The sequence below is a fragment of the Ceratotherium simum genome, chromosome 5 (assembly GCF_057802395.1).
Source record: "Ceratotherium simum simum isolate JZ-2026a chromosome 5, ASM5780239v1, whole genome shotgun sequence".
Lineage (NCBI taxonomy): Eukaryota > Metazoa > Chordata > Mammalia > Perissodactyla > Rhinocerotidae > Ceratotherium > Ceratotherium simum.
Genome location: NC_141904.1, coordinates 18,073,101 through 18,098,877, shown reverse-complemented (window position 1 = coordinate 18,098,877; position 25,777 = coordinate 18,073,101). Strand labels below are relative to the sequence as shown.

At 42.0% G+C, this 25,777-nt stretch overlaps 2 protein-coding genes across 12 annotated transcripts in view; one reads left to right on the top strand and one right to left on the bottom strand.

The window, feature by feature from the left end:
* Positions 1–1,214: 1,214 nt before the first annotated feature.
* ANAPC13 (anaphase promoting complex subunit 13) lies at positions 1,215–9,310 on the bottom strand. 4 transcript variants are annotated; one of them, XM_087430542.1, is made up of 3 exons: positions 9,195–9,310; positions 6,342–6,466; positions 1,215–2,383 (listed from the first exon to the last, which is right to left on the bottom strand). In XM_087430542.1, the coding sequence occupies exons 2-3, from the start codon at positions 6,438–6,440 to the stop codon at positions 2,258–2,260; spliced, it is 225 nt and encodes a 74-aa protein (XP_087286668.1). In that variant the 5' UTR covers positions 6,441–6,466; positions 9,195–9,310; the 3' UTR covers positions 1,215–2,257. The 4 variants fall into 4 exon arrangements, with proteins under 4 accessions (XP_087286668.1, XP_087286670.1, XP_087286667.1 ...); XM_087430544.1 differs by lacking the exon at positions 9,195–9,310 and adding an exon at positions 9,000–9,134; XM_087430541.1 differs by lacking the exon at positions 9,195–9,310 and adding an exon at positions 8,402–8,882.
* CEP63 (centrosomal protein 63) overlaps positions 9,080–25,777 on the top strand; it is a 58,867-nt gene continuing 42,169 nt past the window's right edge. The window contains exons 1-4 of one of the 8 annotated variants that reach the window (XM_087430540.1): positions 9,444–9,713; positions 13,407–13,420; positions 17,989–18,057; positions 19,246–19,423. In XM_087430540.1, the coding sequence (XP_087286666.1) occupies positions 9,480–9,713; positions 13,407–13,420; positions 17,989–18,057; positions 19,246–19,423 (495 nt within the window). In that variant the 5' untranslated portion in view covers positions 9,444–9,479. The other 7 variants (XM_014789407.2, XM_087430538.1, XM_014789430.2 and 4 more) reach the window with 7 other exon arrangements.

Below are 25,777 nucleotides of genomic sequence, written 5' to 3'. Positions count from 1 at the left end.
TCACGTTCCATTGAGACCTCGTGTTCTGCTGAGACCCCGTCTTTGCTCCACTTCTTCCCCTGCCCTATCTCGCTTCCTGCACAGGCTCCTCCTGCAAACGCAACCTCAATACATCCCTTGCACAGGAAACTCTGCCTCAGGCTTTGCTTCTGGGAACAACCTAAGTAACATTCTGTATTTTTCCTTCCTGACATATGTCACAATTTGAAACCACAAATTTGTATGGCTATTGGTTTAATGCTTGTTTCCTCCACTAAGTGAAGGCAGAAGCCATACTTATCTTGTCCACTGTCGTATTCCTGCACCAAGTGAGATGCCCCCAGAGGAGAGCCAAACACATGCTCTGAACCAGAAGGCTGCAGGAACCAAGGTGCCACATGGCCCCTCGGCTACCCTCTGCACCTTCCTCCTTGGGTGTACTGGTACATATGGTTGAAAGCCACAGCAGCAGCCCAGCATCTCTTGGTGCCCATCATCCTCAAGCCAGTCCTAGACAGGCAGATTCCAAAGCAGCAGGTGACAACTTGGCCCAGGTTTGGTCACCTAATTCCTGATACACTGAGCTATGGTTCTGACACCATATCACAGGTCACAAACTTGGCCAGAGGCTATTCCTGGGCATGGGGAAAGACCTCAGATGAGGGTCATAGGCCAAGCAGATAAACCAACAGCTGTCTATTTTACAGGCATCATACTCTGTTGAAATCAAGACAACTTTCATATTTTACTGGTCTACCAAGATTCCTGGGAAAAGCTGGGCCACAAGCAAGGCTGGATTCACATGAACATCCACTTAGTTCCTAGATGTCAGGGTCTTAGATATTATATACCATGAATAAAATCGATGTAAAACCCTCATTTAACTAGAACGTGGAAGAACTGTGGCATTTTAGGTAATTTTTTGAAAAGCTTTGTTTTCTCTTGGTATATAATTTTTTTTCTAAACATCATAATTCTCTTTTTCCCTGGGTGGTTTTTCTTTGGTGACTGAGGGACTGGTGCCTTGGGGTCTTTATTCTGAGACAATGACTTCCAGGCAGGACACAGATGCACAGGGAGGAGCTCAGCCTGGATGTGTCTGGATTACAGGAGAGCAGCTACAACCATGTTTCTGATTGAAATTCTAAAAGAGGCTCAGTTGTTTTGTGATGTACTTCTTACTCCTAAAAGCTAGGTAAACAAAAAGACCCCGTAAAAAAGGATGAGAAGAGAGATTTCAATTATTCAGTGTTTTCAGTTTTTCAATGAGGGATACAGAAGTATAAGCCAGGGCCTCTTCCCAGAGTTTATGATCTGGGCACAGAACAAGAAAGACGCCACTTAACAGAGGCAAACAATTCCAGGAGATCAATGTCCATGAATGGGTTCTGCAAAATACAGGTTCTTATACAAATGCTTAACTAAATCTGACTCCACGGTGTTTCAGTTACATCTGAAAGTGCTTTGAGAAAATAAGAAATGCTGTTACTAGATAAAACATCTAGCCAAAGATCCTTTCCAGCGGCACCAAAGGAAATTGTAGGGGCAGCAGAGGTAACTGTCAGATAACTTTTTAATCTGTAAATGTATCCAAAGTTTGAAAATCCTACAGGGAATCTTAGGAGTCCCAGTAATCAGTGAACAGGCTATCTATACATCCATTACATCTACAGGCTTCACACACACCACTCAGAATCTTCTAGAATAGGGGTATATGAGATGGTAATAATTCTCTTCACGTCTGGCTTCCTCTTTGTCTTTCCCTCTCATATTTTTAATCACCCGTGTCACAGGACACAGATAAGCAGTTGGGATGTGTTAAGCTCTGATAGTAAAGCAAAATCAGAGTTAAAGGCAAATGTTTAACTCATGAGATGGTAATAATTCTCTTCACGTCTGGCTTCCTCTTTGTCTTTCCCTCTCATATTTTTAATCACCCGTGTCACAGGACACAGATAAGCAGTTGGGATGTGTTAAGCTCTGATAGTAAAGCAAAATCAGAGTTAAAGGCAAATGTTTAACTCATGATGTTCAGACACAAGCCAGTGAATGAAGAACTTTAGGTTCAGAGAGCCGGATATTCTGCACTCCTGAGAAATCTCAATCAGTTTCTCGCTCTGGTGAGTATCTCCACATTGCACTTTGCTGCCACAAACTAAGTGGGTGTACATTTTTGAGCGCTGATCTATTACTAAAAGATTTCAATTAGGAGACTGGAAGAAAACATTCTGTATCTATGTATTTTTAAAAAATCTGTCCCTGAAAAAGGAGCCGAGGGTCAGTTTCCTATGGGGGGAACGTTCTCATGGAGGTACTGTAAGGCTAAGTCTGTCCACTTCATTTCTTGTTCTTTAACAGATTCTGTGGTGCCTCCGTTGTCCTGTTCAGGTTCAGGAAGCTCGTTCTGAAAAGGCACAATGGACATTCAGAATGACGGTATACTCCACATTAACAAACCCCTTAAAACTCAAAAGCATTTAGAATTAAAACCTGAGTTCCTGGAAATAAGCAACATAATTCATAGAACTGTATTCTACAGAAAGAGCTAGAATAAACAGATGTCAGGAAATATTAGAAGTATTGCTCAAACACGCCCTGGTCCGCCTCAGTAGGGAATGATGGCATCACGACCCTGGCGCCTGTGCAGGAGGCAGTGTGACAGAAGGCTAAGGGCTCAGGCTATGGAAGCCACCGTGATCCAAGCCCATGACGCCACCATTTGATGGGTTACTCGGGCAAGGTATTCAAACCTTGGGGCCTTTGCTTCCTCTTTGGCAGTGAGGGAAAAAAAGCAGCCGTCACCCCATAGAACTGCCGTGAGGACTAAATGAGGTAATCTAGAGCAAGTGCTCAGCACTGCACGGGGCACCCAGTGCTCAAGGAATATCTGAGCTTATTAGTGCCTAGGAACACCGAAAAGAGCCAATACTAAATCTTTTTTAGGAGGCTGCTTTAATAGAATATCACATTTTCTGGAATATTCCTTAAGCACAAGAAATGTATTAAAAAACTACCCTGTACCCAACATGCCCACATTATAATGGAGTTAAGCGGGGAGCCCTGAAACTGGAACATAACGGATGCGACCTCCCCCTAGTGGTGGAGCAGGGCAACATAAAACACATCAAATGACCAACTCATATTCCACCAGCAATTTTCTTGAAATGGTAAGCCATTCTATACTTAGTGTAGAATCTGGGATAGTTCCCTTATATATAAATTTTCCAGCTTTATTGAGATATAATTGACATGTAACATTGTGTAAGTTTAGGTGTACAACATGATGATTTGATACACGTATATATTGTAAAATGATTACCACATTAAGGTTAGTTAACACCTCCATTATCTCATATAGTTACCATTTTTTTGTATGTGATGAGAACCTTTAAGATAGTCTCCTTATATTTTCAATTTAAATTTATTACTACCAGAACCCTGCTTTGTACCAGAGTTCACTGATACCAATATATGTCCTTTCAATTATCTGAATTTACACTTTTTTTAAGAGTTAGCAAACTATTACTCAATATCCAGACTTACGATTTCCCACTGGATTCCAATTTGCAGGACATGAATATAAAAATGTTTTTCTCATTTAAAATTATGTTCAATATATAAAAACTGATTTACTTACAATATGTACAAGTATATTTGAATCATATATATCTTGCTCTACAAATGTCTAAGAATCTCTAAGACTGAGATTCAAACATGCTTGTACAAATTGAAAAAAATTATTTACTGTAAGGCAATAACATAAACTTAAAAAGTTTGGTTCTAATAATTACTTATAGCTGACAAAGCACAAACAAGTCCTTGGTTAATAAATTATTTAATTCAGAGACAGGCAACTTTGCTTAATTTCATCCCATCTGTGGTACGCATTCTAAAATAATGTGTCTTTCATCTGGTCACTATTGTCTCTTGCAACGAATGCCAACATATAAAATTGTGTATGCGTCTGGAAAACAAACACAAAGTATCATAAATCTCTACAGTATACCGCAAAAATGGTCACAATTCTTTGCAGCTCCTGCTATAAAAGGCTGAGTCTATCTCCTCATCTTGATCTGGACTGACCACGTGGTTTGCTTTGGCTAACAGTATGCAGCTGCAGTGCCAGGGGGCCAGTTCTTGGCCTAAGCTCCATGAAGCTCTGCAGTTTCCTCTCATGCTGCTCTTGGAACCATGTGAGGCCATGCGAAGAGGTCTGGGCTAGTCTGCTGGACAATGAGACACTGTGTCCTCATCACCCGTCAGATGGGATCTGACGGCCTACTAACAGCCAGGACACGTGAAAGTGTCCTGAATCACCCAGCCTCCAGCTAGCTGCTGGCTGACTGCAGAACACCAGCCAAGTCCAGCACGGATGAGCCAAGCTGGTGAAGACCAGAAAACCCTCTCAGCTGAGCTACAAAGCTACGAGATAAACAGCTGCTGTTTTAAGCCACTATATTTTGGGGTGATTTGTTATGCAGCAAAAGCTAACTGATACACAAGACATGGGAAAAGATGGATTAGCAACAGGGCTACAAACTGGAAGTCAGCATGGAAATTTCCCTCTCCTTTATCCCCTACCACACAAATGGTCTCCAAATTCTGCCATAAGCATGTCCAGAATTCAGCAATTCTCCTCCATTTTCTTATCTTTGTTCAGGCCCTCCTCCCTTGCCTAGACCACTGCAATAGCTTCTTAATTGGTCTCTCTGCCCTGTCACTTGCCCCTTTCTCCACGGCAGACATTCTCTAACAATGCTGATTGTTAAACTGATTTTCCAAAACCCAAAACTGAGCATGGCAGACTTCTACTCTGAAGACCACTCATTCCTGGATATCCCCAGGATGAGGTCTAAGCACGGCACCAAATACTCTTCTCAAATCTGGTCCGAGCCCAACTTTTCTGCCTACTTATATGACAACATATTCTCCATCCACACTGAATGCCTCACCATCTCCCAAAGCCTTTACAAATTTGGAGCCTTTACACCTCTGTCCCCTCTGCTGGTGTGCCCTTGTCTACCTGACTAAACTTCTGGTCCTCCCTTCTGACATTCTCTCTGAAGCCTTTCCTGAGAGCCAACAGGCAATCAACCACCTCCGATACTACACAGCTGTTCATGACCCCCACTTAGGACACTTTTTATAACTGTTTATCTATGTTACCTCTTTAGACCTCTAGGGACAGAAACTACATCTTATGTTCAATTAGTCTCATGGTACACAGTAGGCTTAAAAAAAATGCTTGTCGAGGGAAAGAATAAACTAAAGTTTACAGGACATGATCTGGAGCCTCACACACCTAGGTGTGAAGTCCAACCCAGACTGTGGACAAGGTCCCCTCTCTGATCCTATTTCCTGCCCGTAAAATGGGGTAACACCACCACCCCTGCAAGGTTGCTCTGAGGATCAGAGATAATGTATGTCAAATTTCAACCTCGGTCCATGGCATAAAACTGATATTCAATAAGTAGCAGCTATAATTCTCATTATGCTCTTTTGACTATTTTTGTAAACTCAAACTAAGCTGTGACTTATTATTTGATGTGTTTTATTCATTAAACATATTATTATCTCCTATTCTTAAATGAAAATGTGGGTGAGCTGAATTTTATTTCTCTGTAAATAACAGCAGCAGACCATCTACCTGTAAGCTATTTTTTATTAATGGCTCTTCTCAGGGCAGTTGACATGCTCTAAAGAAAAACAGTCCCTAAATCCTGTTCTCCTTGTTTTTTGTTAGGCCTCTTATGACATAAATAGGACTTTTTAATAGGCATTTATACAAGCAAAACTTTTACATAACTTATTCATGAAGTTTAACAAACTCTTTGCAGGAGAGTTTTCCAGAGACTGGGAAAGAAAAGAGTATTCCAGAAGCCTGTTGGTCTAAACGCAAAAGAAGAAAAGCCAGGTGTCTTTTGAATATTTTCCAGGGAACCTGGGATAGGTGTGTGTACCAAGAGTGCGAGTTTCTAAAAATGTCAACTGACAAACCACAGGTAGAGAAGTTAGAAATGCAGTGCTCATGCCACTGCTTCTTGTTCCTCTCCATCTAATGCACTAAACTCTCATTATCCGGTTTACTAGCTTTGGTGTGGTGGATAGAACACGGCTCAGAAGACCTGTGTTCCATGCCTGGCATGACCCCTAGCCAAGGTGGTCATATCAGCTCTCTGAACCACAGTTCTCTTCAAATAAAGAGTTGAGCTAAATGCTCTCCAGAGGCTTCTAGGGTTAGAGGACTCCACAGCTTTGATTTCTCTGCCCTGCTAGCTTTTTTGTCCACTGATTCCTACCTCTACCAGGACCCACCAGATCATACCTTTAACCCATCATCCTCAGCACAAACTATAACCTACCAGTGGTATTGCGACATCCTCATAAGGCAGCTTGTCTTCTCGCCAAGCATCATCAATCAAATCCAAGATCCTTCCATCTCTCTGGACCTCACTGTCCATTCTCCGGCAGCTTTATCTTGTCAGATCTGTAAGCCAAAGAGGTTATTTCTTAAACACGAAGACTGAGGAGATGACGTAATCCCGCACTCGGAGTTCCCAGGCTTTTCGGCCTGGATATGTCTTTTGGGATAACATCACCCTGGGAACGACTCACCTCTTGCCTGGGTCAGGTGACAACTTACTTGATAAGATCACAGTCCCTTCCTCCTGCCCCCTCATTGCTCAGCTTTATAGTGTTATCGGACAGACATCAGACATAGCCCAGTTGACAGACCAGTGTCACAGCATGACAGGAGGCCAACATACCTGAGGGCCTCCTTTACAAGGCCACAGTACATCTTGAATGTAGCTTTTCTCTCCTAAATTGCACACTCACCTTTCCCTGTTTGAGATGCCTTTGATGGGTCCTTGATGCATAACCAAGTCTCCTCTCTGGCCCCTCTAGCCTTTCCTGCACCATTTTTACAAAAGTCTCCACCTGCCTTGGCTCTAATCTCAGCATTCTTAGGCACAGGAGCTAAATGAACACACTGAGATAATGCTGAACAGGGTTACACGAAGTGACCAACGACAGATTTGACAGAAATCCTCAGTTGAGCCTGTAAAAGAAACTGCTTCCTTTCTGAAAACAGCGCCCAGCCTGAGCTCTGAAAGGAGCACCTCTAGGTGAACAACAGTGGCAGTACACCATGCTGCTCGTGTCTGTTTCCCTTCAGGGTTCCTTCCTCTGATTCTCAATGCCATACTCCCTTCCATGCCTGGCCCAAGCAGTCAAGCGGCTTACTTAGCTCCTTGACTACAGCTGATTCCCTATTTTTCTCCTAAACGGCTGCTGCCAGCTTGGAGGGCACCTCTGCATCTCGTTTCCAAGTTTGGGCTCTTGCTTCTTCATCACAGGCACCAGGCACCACCCTACTGTGCCACCTGCTACAAAGCAGCCATCCTGATGGCCTGGAAGCCAATGACACCAAAGGCACTCTTTTATTCCCAGTTTGAGACTATGAAGATTCATACAAGAAACAATCTTCAGGTGCAGAATCCAACTCCTTCATACAGGCCTGTGCTTGTCCCCAGTAGTGTGATTGCAAGGTAACCCTAATACCTGTAATAACTGTACAGATTGTAGTGGCAGAAGGGTTTTGCCCCCATGATAAGGATCCAGGCAAAACTGAAGCAAAAGGTGCCCAGCTACTTCTGCCACCAGTGAACATGATGAGGTCTTCACGTTTAACTCAACGATTAATTCAGGACTGCCCAGTGGACAAGTGAAAGCCAAGGAACCTGTCTTTACGAAATCCACACACAATGTGTTCCTGCCCTCAGTTCCAGTTATACTTTTGGAGTCCCTGGACTCCAAAATCTGGAGTCCTATAAGACCCCTCCCTTTTCCTGCTGCCACTCCTTTGTCCTTGCTGCACCGCCCCTGGGGATACCCTCCTTTTCTAAGGTGACCAAAACCAGCCGATTTTCCCAGTCACACACAGATTCCATCTTTTTGTCAAGTTTTCCAAAATCACAGCAGCTTCAGCAGGCACTCTGCCCTCGAATGCTTCCTTCTTGTCCTTACCATCTACTAAACAAGTCAGGTCGCCTCTGCAACCCACTGCTCAGGTATAATTGTCTCCAAGTGATTTTTTTTTCTTCTTTCTGGTGAGGAAGATTGGCCACGAGCTAACATCTGTTGCCAATCTTCCTCTTTTTGCTGAGGAAGATTAGCCCTGAGATAACATCTGTGCCCACCTTCCTCTATTTTGTATATGGGACGCTGCCACAGCATGGCTTGATAAGCTATGTATGCATAGGGATTGTTAAGTGTAAATTTTGTATCAATGCCTCAGCACATTTTCCCCCAATGTGGCCTCAATCTTTATTCACCCATTCCTTTTCCAAACACCTCTAACCCTCTCATACTTGCCAGCCTCTGCACTTAAAACCCTCTTTCCCCCAGCACTAACACCTACTTTTCCCTCCAAACTCAAAGTGTGCGTCAGCTCTTCCGGATCAACGTCCTCCTTCCACAGTTGGGCGCTAAACTGCCTTCACTCTTATGGGGCTGGAAGAGTGGAAAGCATCAAGACAGGCGATGTCCAGGGCACGGCCACTGTCCCAAGCACTTGCCACACTCGACAGAAGGAACCACCACCAGTTTCCCGAACAAACTGTTCTTACGCACGTGACAGTCCCAATGCCTGGAAGGCTTTTTACTTTTTTCCCAGCTAATCCCCAGTCAGTCTAGAAACTCCCGGGTCGCCTCCCGCAGGAGGCCTTCTCCCAGACCCAGGCGCGCGCGTGCCCGCCCCTGCAAGGGTCCCATGGCTCCCAGGGCTCATGAACGGTCCCGACGGGAGGCTGCCACATCGCCGGTTACACGTCCTCCCAGACAGGCGGTGCGCGCGCCCCCCGGGGCAGGCCTCTCTGTGCTCCAGAGCTCTGTAAACGCGCAGCTCCACGATCAAAGCAGGAAGGCGTTTTCCCTCACTAGAAATGACCCTCGCAGGCCACCACCGTCGTACAGGTGAGGCTGCCCCCGCCGCGCCTTCCGGCCCGGGCTGGAAGTACCAAAAGCGGAACGGGGGAGGTCCAGGCCCGCCACGCGAGTCCTCTCCACCGGACCCGGCGTGTGATAGGCGAATGAGTATGAGAACGAAGTGAAAGCCTCAGCTTCGGCCGACGGAAGTTGGAGAAGCGCGACGCTGAGGAACAACGCGATCCCGCCCCTCCAAAACGTAGGCCTGCGGCGCGGTAAACCCTTACCAGTACCCGACCCAGATCGCACCGCTTCCGCCAGACCCCGCCCTCCTCATCACGTGATCCGCACGCCCTTTTCTCCGATCCCCGGATGTGGGTGAGCCCATTTGCTGGCGCGGAGGGGAGGTCAGGGAGAACGTAGTGTCAATTCAAAGTGAGGGCGCAGTGGGCGGAGCGAACGTGCCGGCGACGGAGGCTGGACGTCAGGTTGGCGGTGACGCGCGTGCGCGCCCCCGGCCGGAGGTAACGGCGGGAAGGCTCGGGGGCGCGCTCGCGGCAGCCCGTAACCGCATGTGCGCACGTAGGGCCGGCGAGGGCCGGAGGGGTTCTGGGCTGGAGGCCGCCCTGGCTGCAGTGGCGCCGCCGGCCGCGCGGCCCCAGGGACCGGGACTGGCTTCCGGAGCTGCCCGCCTGCCGCCGGGCCCGCCCCCGCCGGCCCGGGCCCGCCCCGGCGCCCCGCCCCTTGGCCTTGCCGCGGGCGCCCTGCGGCCGCGCGAAGGCGGCTATGGCGGTGCCGGGCGCGCTGTCCGCGCCAGCCAGGTGGTCAGCCTCTCCCCGGAGGCTTGGAGGCCGGGAGGGCGGAAGGGCGGGGGGCGAGCTGCTCTCGGGCCCTCACCTTCCCTGGCGGAGCCAGGCTTCCTCCCCGGGGGAGGGACCCCGGCACAGCCCTCCCGCCCGGGCTCCGTGCCCTGTTAGCTCCCTAGCAAGGTGCGACTTAGGTCCTGGACGGCGGGTGATACCGGTTCATGTGTGGTGGAGAGGTTAGCAATTTTTAGCAAGAGAGTTGCTTTACAAACGTTAATGTTAGTACAGGAGATACGGAACTGTGGCAGAAATCGTGAAGGACTGAAGTTGGGGAACCCTGAACTTAACGGATTGCTCCATACAGATCAGGGATGGGAAATAAATGATAGAGTGCGAGTTTAAAAGGGACGGTTCTGTAGGAACACTTGAATCATGAAGATATTTGAAGACAATAAATCTAGGCTCATAGCGTGGTTTTGCTTATGTCTCTTACAACAGAAGAGTAAAGAGTCTGCTGTCAGTGACTGGTCTCCGTTTACAGTTACAGTGCACTTATTTGCACAAAGTAGTTTTCCTTGAGCCTTACATCCGATTCCTTAAACCGGTCTTTGAAAAAAGTTTTTTAATTCCTTTAATAAAGCAGTATTGTAGGGTAGGTACACTGTAGTTATGCAGTTCCCCACATGCTTACATTTAATTTTATTTTATAGCTATGAAGAGGAAATCGTCATAAGGATCATCAACTACATGTTACTTTCAAATATTTACATTTCTACTTATCGTAGCTGTAGCTTAACGATAAGGTGTATGTATTTTCTTATTCGGCTTGCAGTACCATATTTAGATTGATTTTTATCCTGAGCTTCTTGCCCTTTGACTATATCATTATCACTGATCAGGATAGTAAAAGACAAATTAAAATAGGTTAGAGATTTATAAACATTCAGTCACACTGCCCTTTAAAATGTATGTAGATTCAGGTTTTAAAATTATTTGTAATAATTGTGTGTGTTAATTGTACTGATGCCATTTTCCTCCCATTAATAGGTGGAAGACGTTTGCTTGGTCATCCGTATTCTCATTTGTGTAGTAGTGGTGGCTGGTGGTGACAGCATCAGTAGTCCACTCTATCAGAGCTTCCTACTTAAAAAAAAAAAAAAATGTTAACTTGATTTGAAATTCAGCTGAAGCCAACATTAATATAGGTTTCAGGAACTGAATTTTTGATTTTTATGTTATGTTAGGTTTTTTTTCCCCTCCAAGAGCTAAGTTTTTTTTTTGCAGTTTTACAAAACCACAGTGTTGTCATCACACCTATGAAAATTAAAAAAATTCCATAATGTCAATATTCACTCTGGGTTCGGATTTCCCCAACTGTCCCTTAAATGTCTTTTTACAATTAACTTGTTTGGATCAAAATCCCATAGAGATCCACATGTTGCATTTGGTTGATACACCTTTTAAATCTTTTAATATAGCAGTCCTTGCCTCCCTTTTTTCCCTTAACATTCTAGATTTAGCTGATTGCATCCACATGGTATCCTTTAACATGTACATCTATTCCCTTTATTTCCTGTGAACCAGTAGTTAAAGCTAGAATTGCACTGTCCACTATAGTAGCCACCAGCAAGCTGTGGCTATTTAAATGAATTAAAGTGAAATAAAACTAAAAATTCAGTTACCTGGTTGCATTATCCACATTTCAAGTGCCCAATAATCACAGGTGCTTAGTGGCTACCATTTGAATAGTGTGGATAGAAAATATGTTCATAATTGCAGAAAGTTCAGTTGAACAGCACTGATCTAGAAGCTGGATCAGATTCAACCTTGATTTTTTTTTGGTGGTGGGGGTAAGATTTCCTAGGTGCTGCAGTACACATCCTATTGTATTAGTTATCAGAGAGGCATGCAGTGTCTCAGTTGTCTCTTTTTGTGATATTAAGATTGAGCAGTGTAGTGGGTTCAGGTGTTGTCAGCCCAATCCAGCCATCATGAAATTCCCCATGAGCCTTTCGCTCGATGGTGAATTCTTTCCATGGATTTAGATTGCCTATAACCATTATTGCATTAGGGGTTGCAAAATGGTGATTTTCTAGTTCTATCATTCCTTCAGTATTTATTAGCTGGAAATCTTTTATGAAGAACTTTCCCCACCAGCTATTTGACTGCTATCAGCTATTTGAAATACAGTTTGTGCAGGAAAGGCAAGAAAAATACTTAATTCTTTCCCTCTATTTTCAGACTACGGTAATGAGTTGGTGGCCTAGCAACCTCCAAAGGTAACCATGAGGGTTTTTGCCTTTTTATTTTTTATCATCATGAACTTACAGACTTGAATATATTTAAACTGTTTCAACCTAGTGTAGTCTTTTTTTTTTTTTGATACTCAAATTGTCCTGTCTTTGGCCAGTGGCAGCCCTTTTAAGTTGGCTCCTGTCCACTTTGGTATGACCAGTAGTCTTTGATAATTTCCTTGTTTTCTGGTAAAACCTCTTCCTGGCTCTTTTATACATTTCTGGCCACTAGGAAGCCCTGGTTCCTTTGAGCAGTGTTTAGAGACCATAGTCTGGGTGCTGGAGGTGCTCTTGCTATTAGGCTGGTCATTGCTTCTAGGATTTATAGCAGCCAAAGATAGGAAATACTTTTTTTTTTTGTTTTTTTTTTTGGTGAGGAAGATCGGCCCTGAGCTAACATCTGCCAATCCTCCTTTTTTTTTTTTTTCGCTGAGGAAGATTGGGCCTGGGCTAACATCCATGCCCCTCTTTCCTCTATTTCATATGGGACGCCGCCACAGCATGGCTTGACAAGCGGTGTGTCGGTGCGCACCCGGGATCCAAACTGGTGAACCCCGGGCTGCCGCAGCGGAGCGCACCCACTTAACCGCTTGTGCCAACGGGCTGGCCCCAGGAAATACATTTTTTTTTTTTTTTTTGTGAGGAAGATCAGCCCTGAGCTAACATCCATGCTAATCCTCTTTTTGCTGAGGAAGACCGGCTCTGAGCTAACAAGGAAATACATTTTTTAAAAGAGTAATATACAGAATTCACACTGATATTTCCAACTTAATTTTATAGTTTTTTCTTTACATATTTGATTTTTTTATTTGTATCTTTTTTGCTGAAAATCATCGTATCTAATGTCATTAATATAATTACTTTTTTTCTTATATTATATTTAACAGTTTCAAATTAACAATACCAATTTTATTATTAACAATATGATTCCTGAATAGTGTTTAGGATTTCTTTGCAGTTCTTTTTTGTCCTTATATATCTCACTTAGGATATGTACAGTAAAATTACTGCATTTTAAAGGCATATGAAACAATTTGTTATATGATTAGGCTGCTGACTTGATGTCTAGTTGACTTATTTCATTTTGTTTCCAACTTTTCAATACTACTTTTTTTCCCATTTGCATTTGTTTTATTTTATGTAAAGCATTAGCATATTTCCTATAAAACAAGTAACTGTCAAATAAGCTAGAGCCAGACAAGTTTTAGCTTTCATCCCTGTTTTCTCCACTCTATTTCCCTTTCTTGTAGTATCATATTTACTAGTTTTGGATTTATCCTTCCATAAAAACAAATGCACCACATATATATATATGTTCCCCCTTTCGTAGATAAAAGGTAGTATTTGCATACACTGTCTTGTATCTTGCTTTTTTTACCTAATAATATATGCCTTGTAGATCCCCCCACAGAAGTATGTAGAGATTGTTGTCCCTTTTCACGGCTTCATAGTGTTCCGTTGGTGGATGAATATTCTACTAGTCCCCTGTTGATGGGCATTTGTGTTGTTTCGTACTATTGCAAATAGTGCTGCAGTGTATATCCTGTGCATGTGTGATTTTGTATTTTTACCAATGTATCTTGGGGATAGCTTCCTAGAATTGGCATCGTTGTATCAAAGGGTAAGTGCATACGTATATATCAGTTGCTAGGTATTACCAAAATCTCCTCTAGGGTAGTTGTACCATTTTGCATTCCTACCTACAGTGTATGTGAGTGCCTATTTTCTCATAGCCTTGTCTTCAGAGTATACTGTCAAACTTAGTTTTTGGTTAATCTAATACAGAAGAAAGGGTAAATCAGTGTAGTTTAAATTTGTGTTTCTCTTATTGTGAGTGAGGTTGAGCATCTTTTCATATGTTGAAGGTCATTTGCATTTCTTATTTGGTGAACTACTTGTTTGTATCTTCTGCCCATATTTCTGTAGACCTTTTTCCCCCCTCAATTTTTAGAAGCTCTTTGTGTATTTGCATAATTAACCCTTTGTGATAAAACTTTCAAGTACTGTTGTCATTTGTGTTTGAACTTTGCTCGTGACACTTTTCCCATGTTAAAGTGTATTTTTATCAACTCAGATTTCTCAGTCTTTCCCCTTATTCTTTCTGGATTTTGAATCATAGTTTGGACAATGTTTTAAAACTTCATTTTTAGGGGCCGGCCCGGTGGCGCAAGCAGTTAAGTGGGCGCGCTCTGCTGCGGCGGCCCGGAGTTCGTCGGTTCGGATCCTGGGCACGCAGCGACGCACTGCTTGGCAAGCCATGCTGTGGCAGCGTCCCATATAAAGTGGAGGAAGATGGGCACGGATGTTAGCCCAGGGCCATCTTCCTCAGCAAAAAAAGAGGAGGATTGGCGGATGTTAGCACAGGGCTGATCTCCTCACAAAAAAATAAAAAATAAAAAAATAAAACTTCATTTTTATTTTGGAAAATTTTTTTGATATTTTAACTGCTGATTTTTTTTTCCTTTAAGTTTAAGTAGGAACCTTTCTGGGCAGTGGTAAGTTATGTTGACTGTTTATTGGAGCAGCCACAGTTTATCAGCCATAGTATATCTGACACAGCCATGGGTCTCTGTAATCATAGTAACACCAGGCAGATAAGGGGCAGAGCGCTGTTATCCTCCTTTACATGAGACTGGATGGGTAGGCATATCCCTTCTATTAGTACACATTGATTCATAATTCTACCCAGAGTTGTTATTTTCTTCGTGTGTCCCATTTTGTGAGTAATTTGATCTTGGGCATATAGTCTGGATATTTTTCCTGATATGTAAAATGAAGAGGTTAAATCGGAGGCTTTCAGGTTTTTTCTAGCTCTTAAATTCCAATATGTTAATGAATTTCAAAGATTTGCCCTTTATCGGATATCCTATTTGCGTTCTTTTTTCCGTAAGATTTAAAGTGTGTTTTCCCTGCTTCCCAGACTTGGTGAAGAAGCTTGTATTTCCTTTAACCATCCTATTCCAGATTTCACTGATTTAAAACAGTCTTCATTCCAAAGGAGAGTTAAAATTAATAACTTCTGTTTGTTGAAGTCCTGGTCTAGCTACAGAAGTGACTAAGATTATTCTGTGACAGTTGTAGAGCTACAGAGTTTCCATGTAAACACATTAGCATTTTATGTTAGTGGGAAGGAGTAGCAGATTATCAAACAGTAATTACTTAAATTTATATTTAATATTATGAACAAAGACTATCTAACTTTATATAGTTTTCACATGGCACAGGCAAAGAAGAAATCAAAGTGACATAGTGCATAGAGCTGAATGAAGGTCAGGTTGGTTAGGAGAGGAATCAGTGATTTAGCTGTGAGAAACTCAGATGAGAAAAGTCCACAGCAAATCCAAGTCCTTGCTCTTCACCTGATCCTACGGAATGAGAACTGATGGTGCCGGGCAGCTTCTCAAGCAGATGGTGAAAGTATTGTTAAAGAAACACATTACACATTAGTAAGATAACTTATTTTCCATGGAGAATGTTGCTGGTCCCCCCTGCCCCCCAACCCCCAACCCCCCCCTCCCCCCCACTTGAAAACAGATATCTCTTTGTCTTAGTTTTAGACCATTATTTTGATTTCTGAAATGGCCATTTTCCCCTATGTGGACTACTTTCACTGTTGTGCTGCTGCCATCTGGTGGCCATGGAGGTGATGTCATACTTTAGTTTGTATTTTTTTCCTGTATCCAGACTTTGATTTGGTTTGATTTTGTTTATTGCCAAGAAGACACTATTAAACCGAAAGAAGATATGAAGGTATTTTAGGATCTGGACTACTATAAAATGCATAAAGATTGCACACTGGCTGTCACAATGCCTAGGTTTGAATCCTGGGACTATAATTTTTAGTTTACTGGTCAGGTTATTTAACTGTCCAAGCCTCAGTTTCCTCCAAGTAATAATATCTATCTAAGTTTTGTGAAGAATGAATTAGACCCTATATACAAGGCAGAACAGTTGAACATTCAATGACTTTTAGCTTCTATTATACATATGGCTAATTATTAAATCATAATGTCATCCAGAAAACATATTAATGTATTATATGTTACTAAATATATCAATGTTTAAGAATAATATGACCTGAAGAAGTATAATGTTACTAATGATAATCTTGAGTGACTGTAGGAGTACCGTCCTCAGGACTGGCACTTTCCTCCATATTTAACAACTATCCATGTATGGTGGTCAGGAGCATGCTACTTACCGTGGGCGTTTAATTGGCTGTTAGAATCTTATGAAAAAGCTGGAAGAAGCCTCGGAGATTACAGTTCATACTTCTCATTTTACAGATGCCAAAACCGAAGTCCAAGGAAACAAAGCTAGTTGGTTGCAGAGCAGGACTGTATCCTGGGTCTCCATCTACATGGTGCCGTGGGAACTGTGTACTGCCTCTCATTTCCCTAGAATGGACCAAACACGGAATCTGGGTTGTGTTGTAATTGACTGTGATGGGGTTTGAAAGAAAGTGGAGTAGAATGTGAAAACCTTTTCCTTTAGGTTTTTATTTTGTCTAATGTTGGTGCAATGTGAAGGATAAACCAACTGGAAAAAAAACCTCTCTGCCGTGTTTGTGCATAAATAGTTAGTTTACTACTCCTGTTAGTAACTTTAGAAATCAATGTGGGTAGTGTGCAGTGGTTGTATTCTAGGCTTCTCATCCTCCTTGTGTCTCCAGGACACCCCATGCATGCCTCTGTCACTACATTTATCACACTGGGGGAACATTTTCGGTTAATTTTTTCTCTCCCATACTGGATTAATTCCTTGAAAAGGGCCGTGTCTTTCATCACTGTGTATCCAGTGGTTAGTGCGACACTGAATCCTTTGTTGCATAAAGGTATCCCCTTCTCAGAGCAATAAAATGTTTAGATGAGGCTTTAGGACTCGGGGGCAGAACCTCCACACCACAGTCTTTGGGAATTACCTAAAGACTAATTCAGGGTTGAGCCTTTGAAGGTCTAAGGAAGTGAGAAGTGGTTTGACGTTGATTAAAGTGTTGAAGATTTGTGACGAGAGGGGAGAAACCTACAGCAGGTGCTACTCGTTGGCACTTCCGAATTTAAGGGCAGTCTTTCTCCCTCTCACCTCCCTTTCTTTACCATGTGCCTTTCCTTTTCTGCAGCAGTATGTTCTGTCTCCCTTTTCTTCTTTCTCTTGCTGGACTCTTCTCTGTAGTTCTCTGGCTATGACCAGTTTGCACAGGAGGCTAGGTAAAAGGGAGGGGAGTTGGGAAAGTTCAGCCAAAAGCATCCAGCACATGCTGTGTTGAAAGTGCTGTGCTATGCTCTGGAGCTGCAGGGATGAGTCAAATTGGTTTCTGCCCTTGAGGGATGAATAGTAAGGAAAAGGCGTGTACAAAAAACTCATTTCCAGTGTGGTATAGCTCCTGTGAAGGAAGCTGGAGAGGATGAGGAGCGATGAGGTGCCGAGGAGGGAGGGCCCATGTGGCTGCCTTCCAGGGCAGGGAGGGTGCTCTGGGAAGCTTCATGGGCCTGTCGTCTTGAGGGTGCATAGGTCTCCTGTGATGGACTAAGGAGTTCAAGCTCAGGGCATTTTAATAATATCTCTTTAAAAACAGAAAAACTACACTTTTCCTCTGACACATGTGACCCTCAATTTCTTCCTCTCATTTGTAAGGGGGTTTGTGTCAGTGTCCCTCTGCACTAGCACCCCATCTCCAGCCTGGCCCACCCTTACGTCAGGAAGTAGGGATACAGCAATGAGGTATGTGAAGCAGTCTTTTGGGGAGAGTGTCAACAGCTATTCAGATCCTTTTAAGTGATTTTTTTTTTTAACCTGAAAGGTATTTGGTCCTGGTGTTTCTTGACCTGATAGTCCCTGCCTGCTTCTGCAGTCATCCTAAGAAGTGCTGCAGTTTCTCGTTGTTATTTGTGTGCTTTTCCCTCACGTTCTTAAGTTTGTAAGTTGGAATGTTAGAACTTAAAAAATGCGTTTGGTCCTGACTGATTTTTTTGCTTTCCCAGTTGCCGAAACAAAGGGGATTTGGCGATGGAGGCTTTGTTGGAAGGAATACAAAATCGGAGACGTGATGGGTAAGTTTACTTTTGACCTTAGCTTCTCACTGAGTTTTCAAAAGCGTATCTGAGTTATGCTTCTGACCGTTTCGTGCTTTGGGTACAGAAAAGAAAGTGTTGAGCACAGCTAAGCTGGTCCACGCCATGTTTGTGGACAGCGCTATCTTTGGGGTATTTGCCTCATCTCAGCAGTGTGAAGCTGGATGCTGGCTTTCATCCCACTTTAAATTTTCTGCTCTTAAAAAGCAAAAGTAGAAGTACAGAGGTTTTGTGACACGAAGAACAAATGCTTTTTTTTTTTTAATTTATTTTTAATTTTTTTAATTTTATTTATTTATTTTTTCCCCAAAGCCCCAGTAGATAGTTGTATGTCATAGCTGCACATCCTTCTAGTTGCTGCATGTGGGACGCGGCCTCAGCATGGCCGGAGAAGCGGTGTGTCGGTGTGCGCCCGGGATCGAACCCGGGCCGCCAGCAGCGGAGCGCACGCACTTAACCGCTAAGCCACGGGGCCGGCCCCACAAATGCTTTTTTAAGAAAGTATTTAAGCCTTAGTAGTTAGAGCTCTCTGTGGGCACCCCTGGAAACCTCTTTGAATCCAACACATCTGTGTCCACTTCTCTTTCCACCTCTGCAAGACCTGGCATCTTCTGAAACTTGGAAGGACATCAGTAAGTTTACATAATAAGATAGGTGCAGTAAGTGTGTAATAATAAGGTGGGAAGAAATAATTGAAATAAATCTGATTCAAGGGTGAATTTCTTGTAACAGCTCTTAAAATTGTATGATTTTTCCAATAGCCTACTTGCTTCCAAGGCTTTTTGTTTTGGCCAGCTGAGAATGTGACATAACCTTGCCTGGGTTCTTCCTGAAAGCTTCCTAAGAATATTACAAAAGAGCTAGTTGTTGGTTGTGGAAGTGGCACTCACAAGCCAGACTTAAAACTTCAGTCTTGTGTTGGACCAAATGACTTAGGCTTTAGGTTGGTTATTAGAGGAAGACAAAATATTCTGTGAAATAAGTCATCACCTACATATGAACATTAGTGGGAAAAGCTCAGAAATCCTCTTCTTTGCTTCTGATAATTTATTTACTGACATTGTTCCACCTCAGGTAAGTTTACATCTGCTCTGTTTTTACATGTGAAAGATGAAAAGCCACTTGGACATATGTTCTGTGTTCTTGAGGGTCTGTTCTTATTTATAGGGGTTTTTTGACATCCTGTGAAGCAGAACTACAGGAGCTCATGAAACAGATTGACATAATGGTGGCTCATAAAAAGTCTGAATGGGAAGGGCAGACACATGCCCTAGAAACTTGCCTGGACGTCCGTGAGCGGGAACTTAAGACTCTTAGGAGTCAGTTGGATATGAAACACAAAGAGGTAAAGCAGCTGATTTACTCTTTTTGGTATTTTGTTCTTCCTTTTATATTAAATATGTTTCTTAATATTTGTTGAAGAGAGCATTTGTGTGTCAAGTTAGTTTCTATATTGTCTTTTAATTCTGCTAGTTTCTTGTAGAAGAAAAATTCACTGTGAAAATGCTAAGAATATTAATATTTATTTCAAGGATCATGTTACCTTGGTCACATATAATACATACATCACTTCTTTAAGAAAATGTAACGGGTGTCACACAGTCTTTGTATAACCTTCTACTATTACATGTCCATATTAACATTCACTGAGTTTAGTAAATGTTGTTTTTGGCCTCATTGTGTGGCTAGTGTAAAAAAGTTAAGCCCAAAATTCAATAATTTGCTTCTTTTGGTTAGATTTAAAACAAAATTCAGAAAACCCTTTTAAAAATATCTGTAGTTGCCTTTGTTGAAAATTAGGGGAAAAGAAAGAGGAAAATAAAAATTACTTGTAATCCCATCACCCATAATTATTGGTGACTTGGGGAAAAAGTTTGATAGTATTTGCTGATTGATTTCTCATAATTTAGCTGTACAGTACAAAGAAGTACACTGAATATTGGAAGGGAAGCAGAAAGCTTTGATAACCGCGAGAATTGCCTCTAAATTTCTGGCATGGGGGCTGGCCTGGTGGCATAGTGGTTAAGTTTGCACGCTCTGCTTCAGTGGCCCTGGGGTTTGCGGGTTTGCATCCCAGGTGCAGACCTATGCACCACTTATCAAGCCATGTTGTGGCAGGCGTCCCACATATAAAGTAGAGGAAGATGGGCACGGATGTTAGCCCAGGGCCAATCTTCCTCAGCAAAAAGAAGAGGATTGGGAACGGATGTTAGCTCAGGGCTAATCTTCCTCATTAAAAAAAAAAATTTCTGGCATGAATGTCAATCTCAGAAGGATTGGAAGAGTTGTAGGGAAACACTGGTCCCAAGCTCCACGCTGATGGGCTTTCCTGCTGGGAGGATCACCACTCCTTAGTGCTGCTACTCAGTGTGCTCAGGTTCACGTCCCTGAGTGGTGCACACTGATACTATGATTCTGCTGATGTCCTTATCAAGAGGTCCTCTCTTGGTATTTTAGAAATGTTTCATGTAACAAGAAAAGAGTTAGGCTTGATAAAAGTATTTTTGTGCTTCTCAAGACAGTCTTTCTCTCTCTTTTTTTAAGATTTTTATTTATTTATTTTTCCCCCCCAGAGCCCCAGTAGACAGTTGTATGTCATAGCTGCGCATCCTTCTAGTTGCTGTATGTGGGACGCAGCCTCAGCATGGCCTGAGAAGCGGTGCATTGGTGTACGCCCGGGATCCGAACCCGGGCCACCAGCAGTGGAGCGCGCACACTTAACCGCTAAGCCACGGGGTCGGCCCTCAAGACAGACTTTCAATGGTCGGCCATTTGTACTTTGGGTCAGAGCAGTGCGTGGTAATATTGGCTGTGTCAAATTCAGTTTTCTGTGAAGGTCATTTGCTAAACTGGAATTTATTTTAAAATTTGGGTAGACTTTTGAGAATATATTTTAAAGATTTTATTTATTCATTTTTTTCCCCCCAAAGCCCCAGCAGATAGTTGTATGTCATAGGTTCACATCCTTCTAGTTGCTGTACGTGGGACTCCGCCCCGCGCTGGACGGAGAAGTGGTGCCTTGGGGCGCGCCCGGGATCCGAACCCGGGCCGCCAGCATCAGAGCGCGCGCACTTAACCGCCAAGCCACAGAGCCGGCCCTATATTTTAAAATTACACTTCATGCAAAGATTTGGAGGTGGTGAAAAAGCACATGGAATGATAATCATATTTGATTTTTTTAAAAATTGTAATTTAGGTAGGGTCAGTGCTCCTTGTTTGCTAAGCTACTTTAGCTACCGTTTCTTTATTTCTCCTAGGGTGGAACAAAAGTAGTTCTGTTTGGTAAGTTAAAGTGATAGTGGTTTCCTAGTTAAGAAAAACACCATACATATAGATATCTAAGTTGTTTATTTGTTACAAACCCATTAAAAAAAATTCGTGTGTGTGACTATGAGAATATTTAATCACTCCAAGGCTGTTTGAACTTATTCCTGTAGCATAGTTTTGATGTCAAGGGCATTACTGCCATTGCTTAATACTTTAAAGAGAAATTAAAAGGATTGAATGGATAGGTTCTGTGGTAAGAATTTGAAGATTACAAGTTTGGCCTGGGGACATAAAGGAAATTCAGAATTGTAGCTGTCTGGTCAATTTGCTGCTTCATTGATTGGGCTGCTGAAAGTTGATTAAGTTTCTAGAAGTAAAGTGCTTTTACCAAACACTAGTAATGGGAATTTATTCCATGGAGTTTGTCTGTGAAATTGTGTTGCTAATAATGTGTTCATAATCTACTTTGAACAGTATGTGATATAAGAACTAGAAAAGAGGGCTTTAAGTTTTTGTCCTTCTTATTTGTTTGAAAGTTACAGCAGGCCTAGAAGCAGCTAGGCCTATGGTACAAACCACTGCTACTGAGATGACAGGTCCTTGGTGAGATAAAAAGCTTGCATCAGAATGTAAATCAGTACATTGCGTCCTTCACTTCAGAGGAAGTTTTGCTGTATAAAAATGTCAGTTTGCACTAAACAGTGTGTTTCGTGACACAGTTGATTTACATTCTGCCTCAAGCTCCTTGTCTCCTCCTGGATTGCTGTTGTGACCAGTTCCAGCCCGGCTGCAGATCATAGTTGGAGGAGTGCTGGTATAAACAACTCATTTTGTAAATGAATGCTTTAGGTATTTGCTGATTACACTGTTGGGAATGCGTTGGTTTTTTTCTTTTTTTTTTTTGGCTGAGGAAGATACGCCCTGAGCTAACATCCATGCCAGTCTCCCTCTGTTTTTTAGTATGTGGGCTACAGCACAGCATGGCTGCTAACAGAGCAGTGTAGGTCAGCGCCCGGGAACCAAACCCAGGCCACTGAAGCTGAGCACGCTGAATTTAACCACTAGGCCCCGGGGCTGGCCTGGGAATGCATTGTTTTAATGGACATTTCTGCTGCTCTTACCTTCTCATGCCCTACAGAGTAGGTAGGCCTAAAGAAAGGAGTAAGGAATTTGGAGTCCTGGCTCTGCCGCTTTTCAGCTAAATGGCCTTGAACAAATAATCTCAGCTCTGAGCCTGTTTCATCATGTGTAAAATTAGGATATAATTCCTATGTCCCAGTGTAGTTGTGAAGATTGAGTTACTGTTTAAGAAACCTCTTTGAAAACTCTAAATTGTATTGAAAATGATCAGTTATTTCAGCTCTTTTTTCTGTCATCGATACTGACAGTTTCAAACTTTGGCTCCCATTTCTCTACCTAATGCCACTCCCTCCCTCTGAACATTTAACCTCTGTTTTTCTCCTCTTTTTCTTTAAGAAATTTAAGTATTGTTGAGTGCCCATTATGAACCATACTCTGGTACATAAATTAGATTAAGCAGTCTTTTCTTCGCATTTAATATTTATGCTTGCCATGTATAGTAAATAAAAAGAAAAATGGTTCTACAATGCTCGTAAGGAAAAATAGGAATCATCTGCCCCACCCCTCTGCACCTAGGATTCCTGCTTCTCTGAAGCAGTCATTTCAATGCCTTTAACTCTTTCTTTTGGTATGCTCCTGGTGTTCTAAGTAACATTTTATACTGATATCTCTTAATTTTCAGTTTTAGCTATTTATTTAACAACTTGCTCCTAAAAGATAAGGGTTTTTCTCTCTTATGTACAGTTTCTATCCCGTCATCCTGCTGGATTGTTTACCTTAACTTTTGGTTAGATTAGTATTCAGTATTTATGTCATTAAGATAATAAGTATTATTCACAGCTGAGTCAGATAGTATAATGATAATCAGACTTATTTCTTGAACAATTTTTTATTTTCCTGGGAATTAATAATTGTCTCATTTTCATTTGCTTTTTAAAAATGTACCTAACGTTAATTCTTCCCTAACTCTGACACAAGTGTCAATCTTCCCTCTGTGTTCAGACGTATCGGGTAGTCTGTCCATTTCCTTTGTTTCGTGGTGAAGACATCTTTCCTGGAGCTCACTGTTCCCAAATATGGATAAGTTACTCTGTAGGCTAGCTATAGAGCTGTCATCACCATTATTCTGGAGGTTTCTATACTTTTCTTCTTTTTGCTCCTTTGTAATTCTCTGTCATATTCTTTATAAGTTTATTTCTTCGTTTTGGTAGAACATACTTTTGAGATCTTAGACATCTGAAAAAATTTTTATTCTCTTTTAACTTCTGATTGGCTGTAGAATTCTGCTTGAGAAGTAAATTTTACTCAGGGTGTTTTTACTGAAATGTGACTTTTTCAGACTTTAACATTTGGTAATGGCAGACTAGGTAATTTGGGCCAGTCCACCCACTGAGAACAACTAGGTAAGTTAGATTTAAAAAAATCTGCTGGAAGTAGAGTGCTAACAAGACAGTGATGAATTACCTGGCCAGGGTCTGGGCTAGGCTAGAGGTCCAGGGAGGTGAGCCCAGAGTTTAGGGACAGTTATTAGCTGAAACTAGAGAAGGCAGCTGAGAGGAGGAGAGGCTGAACGGGGTTTTTGATAACTTCAGGGGCTAAGAATCTAAAGGATTTGGTGTCCAAGGTGGCTGTGAACACCTCCTCACTTTGGGTTGGGACCTTGGAAGGCAGCACCCTAGGAGTAAGGATGGGCCAGATGAAGAACAGGCCCTCTTGAAATTGCCACTTAGCTGCAGACATTTAAATCTCTGAAATCAGTTTAAGATGATCCTAGAGTGCTGCTGTCCCCAGGTATCTCCAAAGTGCTAGGACTTCCAGGAACCTGAAAAAGCAAACAAATTTTCTCCAAAGGAAAAAACACCATTCTGGGTCTTAAATTATTTCTTCAAGTAATTTTGCTAATGAAATACTTAATACCCACACAGAAAGGAACCTCAGATATACAAGGAGACAAGACAACAAAAATGAAAAAAAGCAGAAGCAGTAGAAGATAGAAGCTGACCCATGGCAAGTCTAGACATTGGCATTATCATGCTCAGACTTGACGATAGCTGTGTTTACCATGTTCAAGGAGATAAAAGATAAGATTGAGCCATTCAAGAAAGAATTGGAAACTATAAAAAAAATGAAATGAGTGGAAATTTTGGTATTGAAAAATAGAATAACTGAAATTAAAACTTGAAAGATTAAGGGATACTTAGTGACCTGGAAGATAGGACAGAAGAAAATATTTAGAATAAAGCCCAGGCAAATGATAAAAAATATAGAAGAGAAAAAAAGAGAAAGAGGATACAGTGAGAAGGTCTAATATGAGTGTTTTGGAATCCCTGAAGGAGAAAAAAGATAGAATGGGCAGAAGCAGTGTTTGAAGATGAATTGGCTGAGATTTTGCCAAAAATGAGGAAGGCCATGTATTTAAGAAGTCCAAGAATCTCAAGCAAGATAAATAAAAAGGAATATTTACCTAGGTTGAAAACTAAAGACAAAGAGGAAATCTGAAAAGCAATCAAAAAAACCAAATGGATTATCTATCGAGAAAAAAAGACAGATTATCTACAAATAGCTCCTAACAGCTGGCTTGTCAGCTACAACAGTGAAAGCCAGAAGACAGTAGAATGATATCTACAAGCAAAGGAATGACTTTTGTTCCTGCCAAACTAGAAATCTCTACCCAGAATACAGATGAAATAAAGACATTTTCAGATCAACAAAAATTGAGAGAATTTGTCACTAGCAGACCTGCACCAAGGAAAAACTAAATGATGTTCTTCAGGCAGAAGGAAAGTGATCCCAGATGGAAGCTCACGACATAAAGCAAGAAATGAAAGGCAGCAGTAAATATGGGGTAAATCTGAATGAATATTGACTATATATAGCAACAGTAGCCTTTTCAGTTTAACAGATATGTAGCATTATGACGGCATATAAGTCAGGTTGGGGAAAATAAATAGAATTAAAGTATCTCTGTGTCCTTGAGTTGCCTGGGGATTGGTAAAACTACTAATTAACATTAGATTTGTTAAGTCACAGACTCCTGTTTTAGAGAGAACCATTAAAAGTATATTATTATCTGTATAATTGTATATATATTAATATATTAATACAGTGTATATCTTCCAAGCTAATAGGAGAAAAATGAAATAAGAAGTTATTAGTCCCAAAGGAGTCAAGAAAGGAGAGAAAAAGGAACATAGAGCTTATTAAGTACAAATAGCACTTAATAAGATGACAGATTTAAATCCAAATAGGTCCATTAAATGTAAAGGCACTCAGTGGCCTAATTAAAAGATAAAAATTGTCCAACTGGGTAAAAATAATTAAACTCAACTATTTTGTGTTTATAAAGATACAG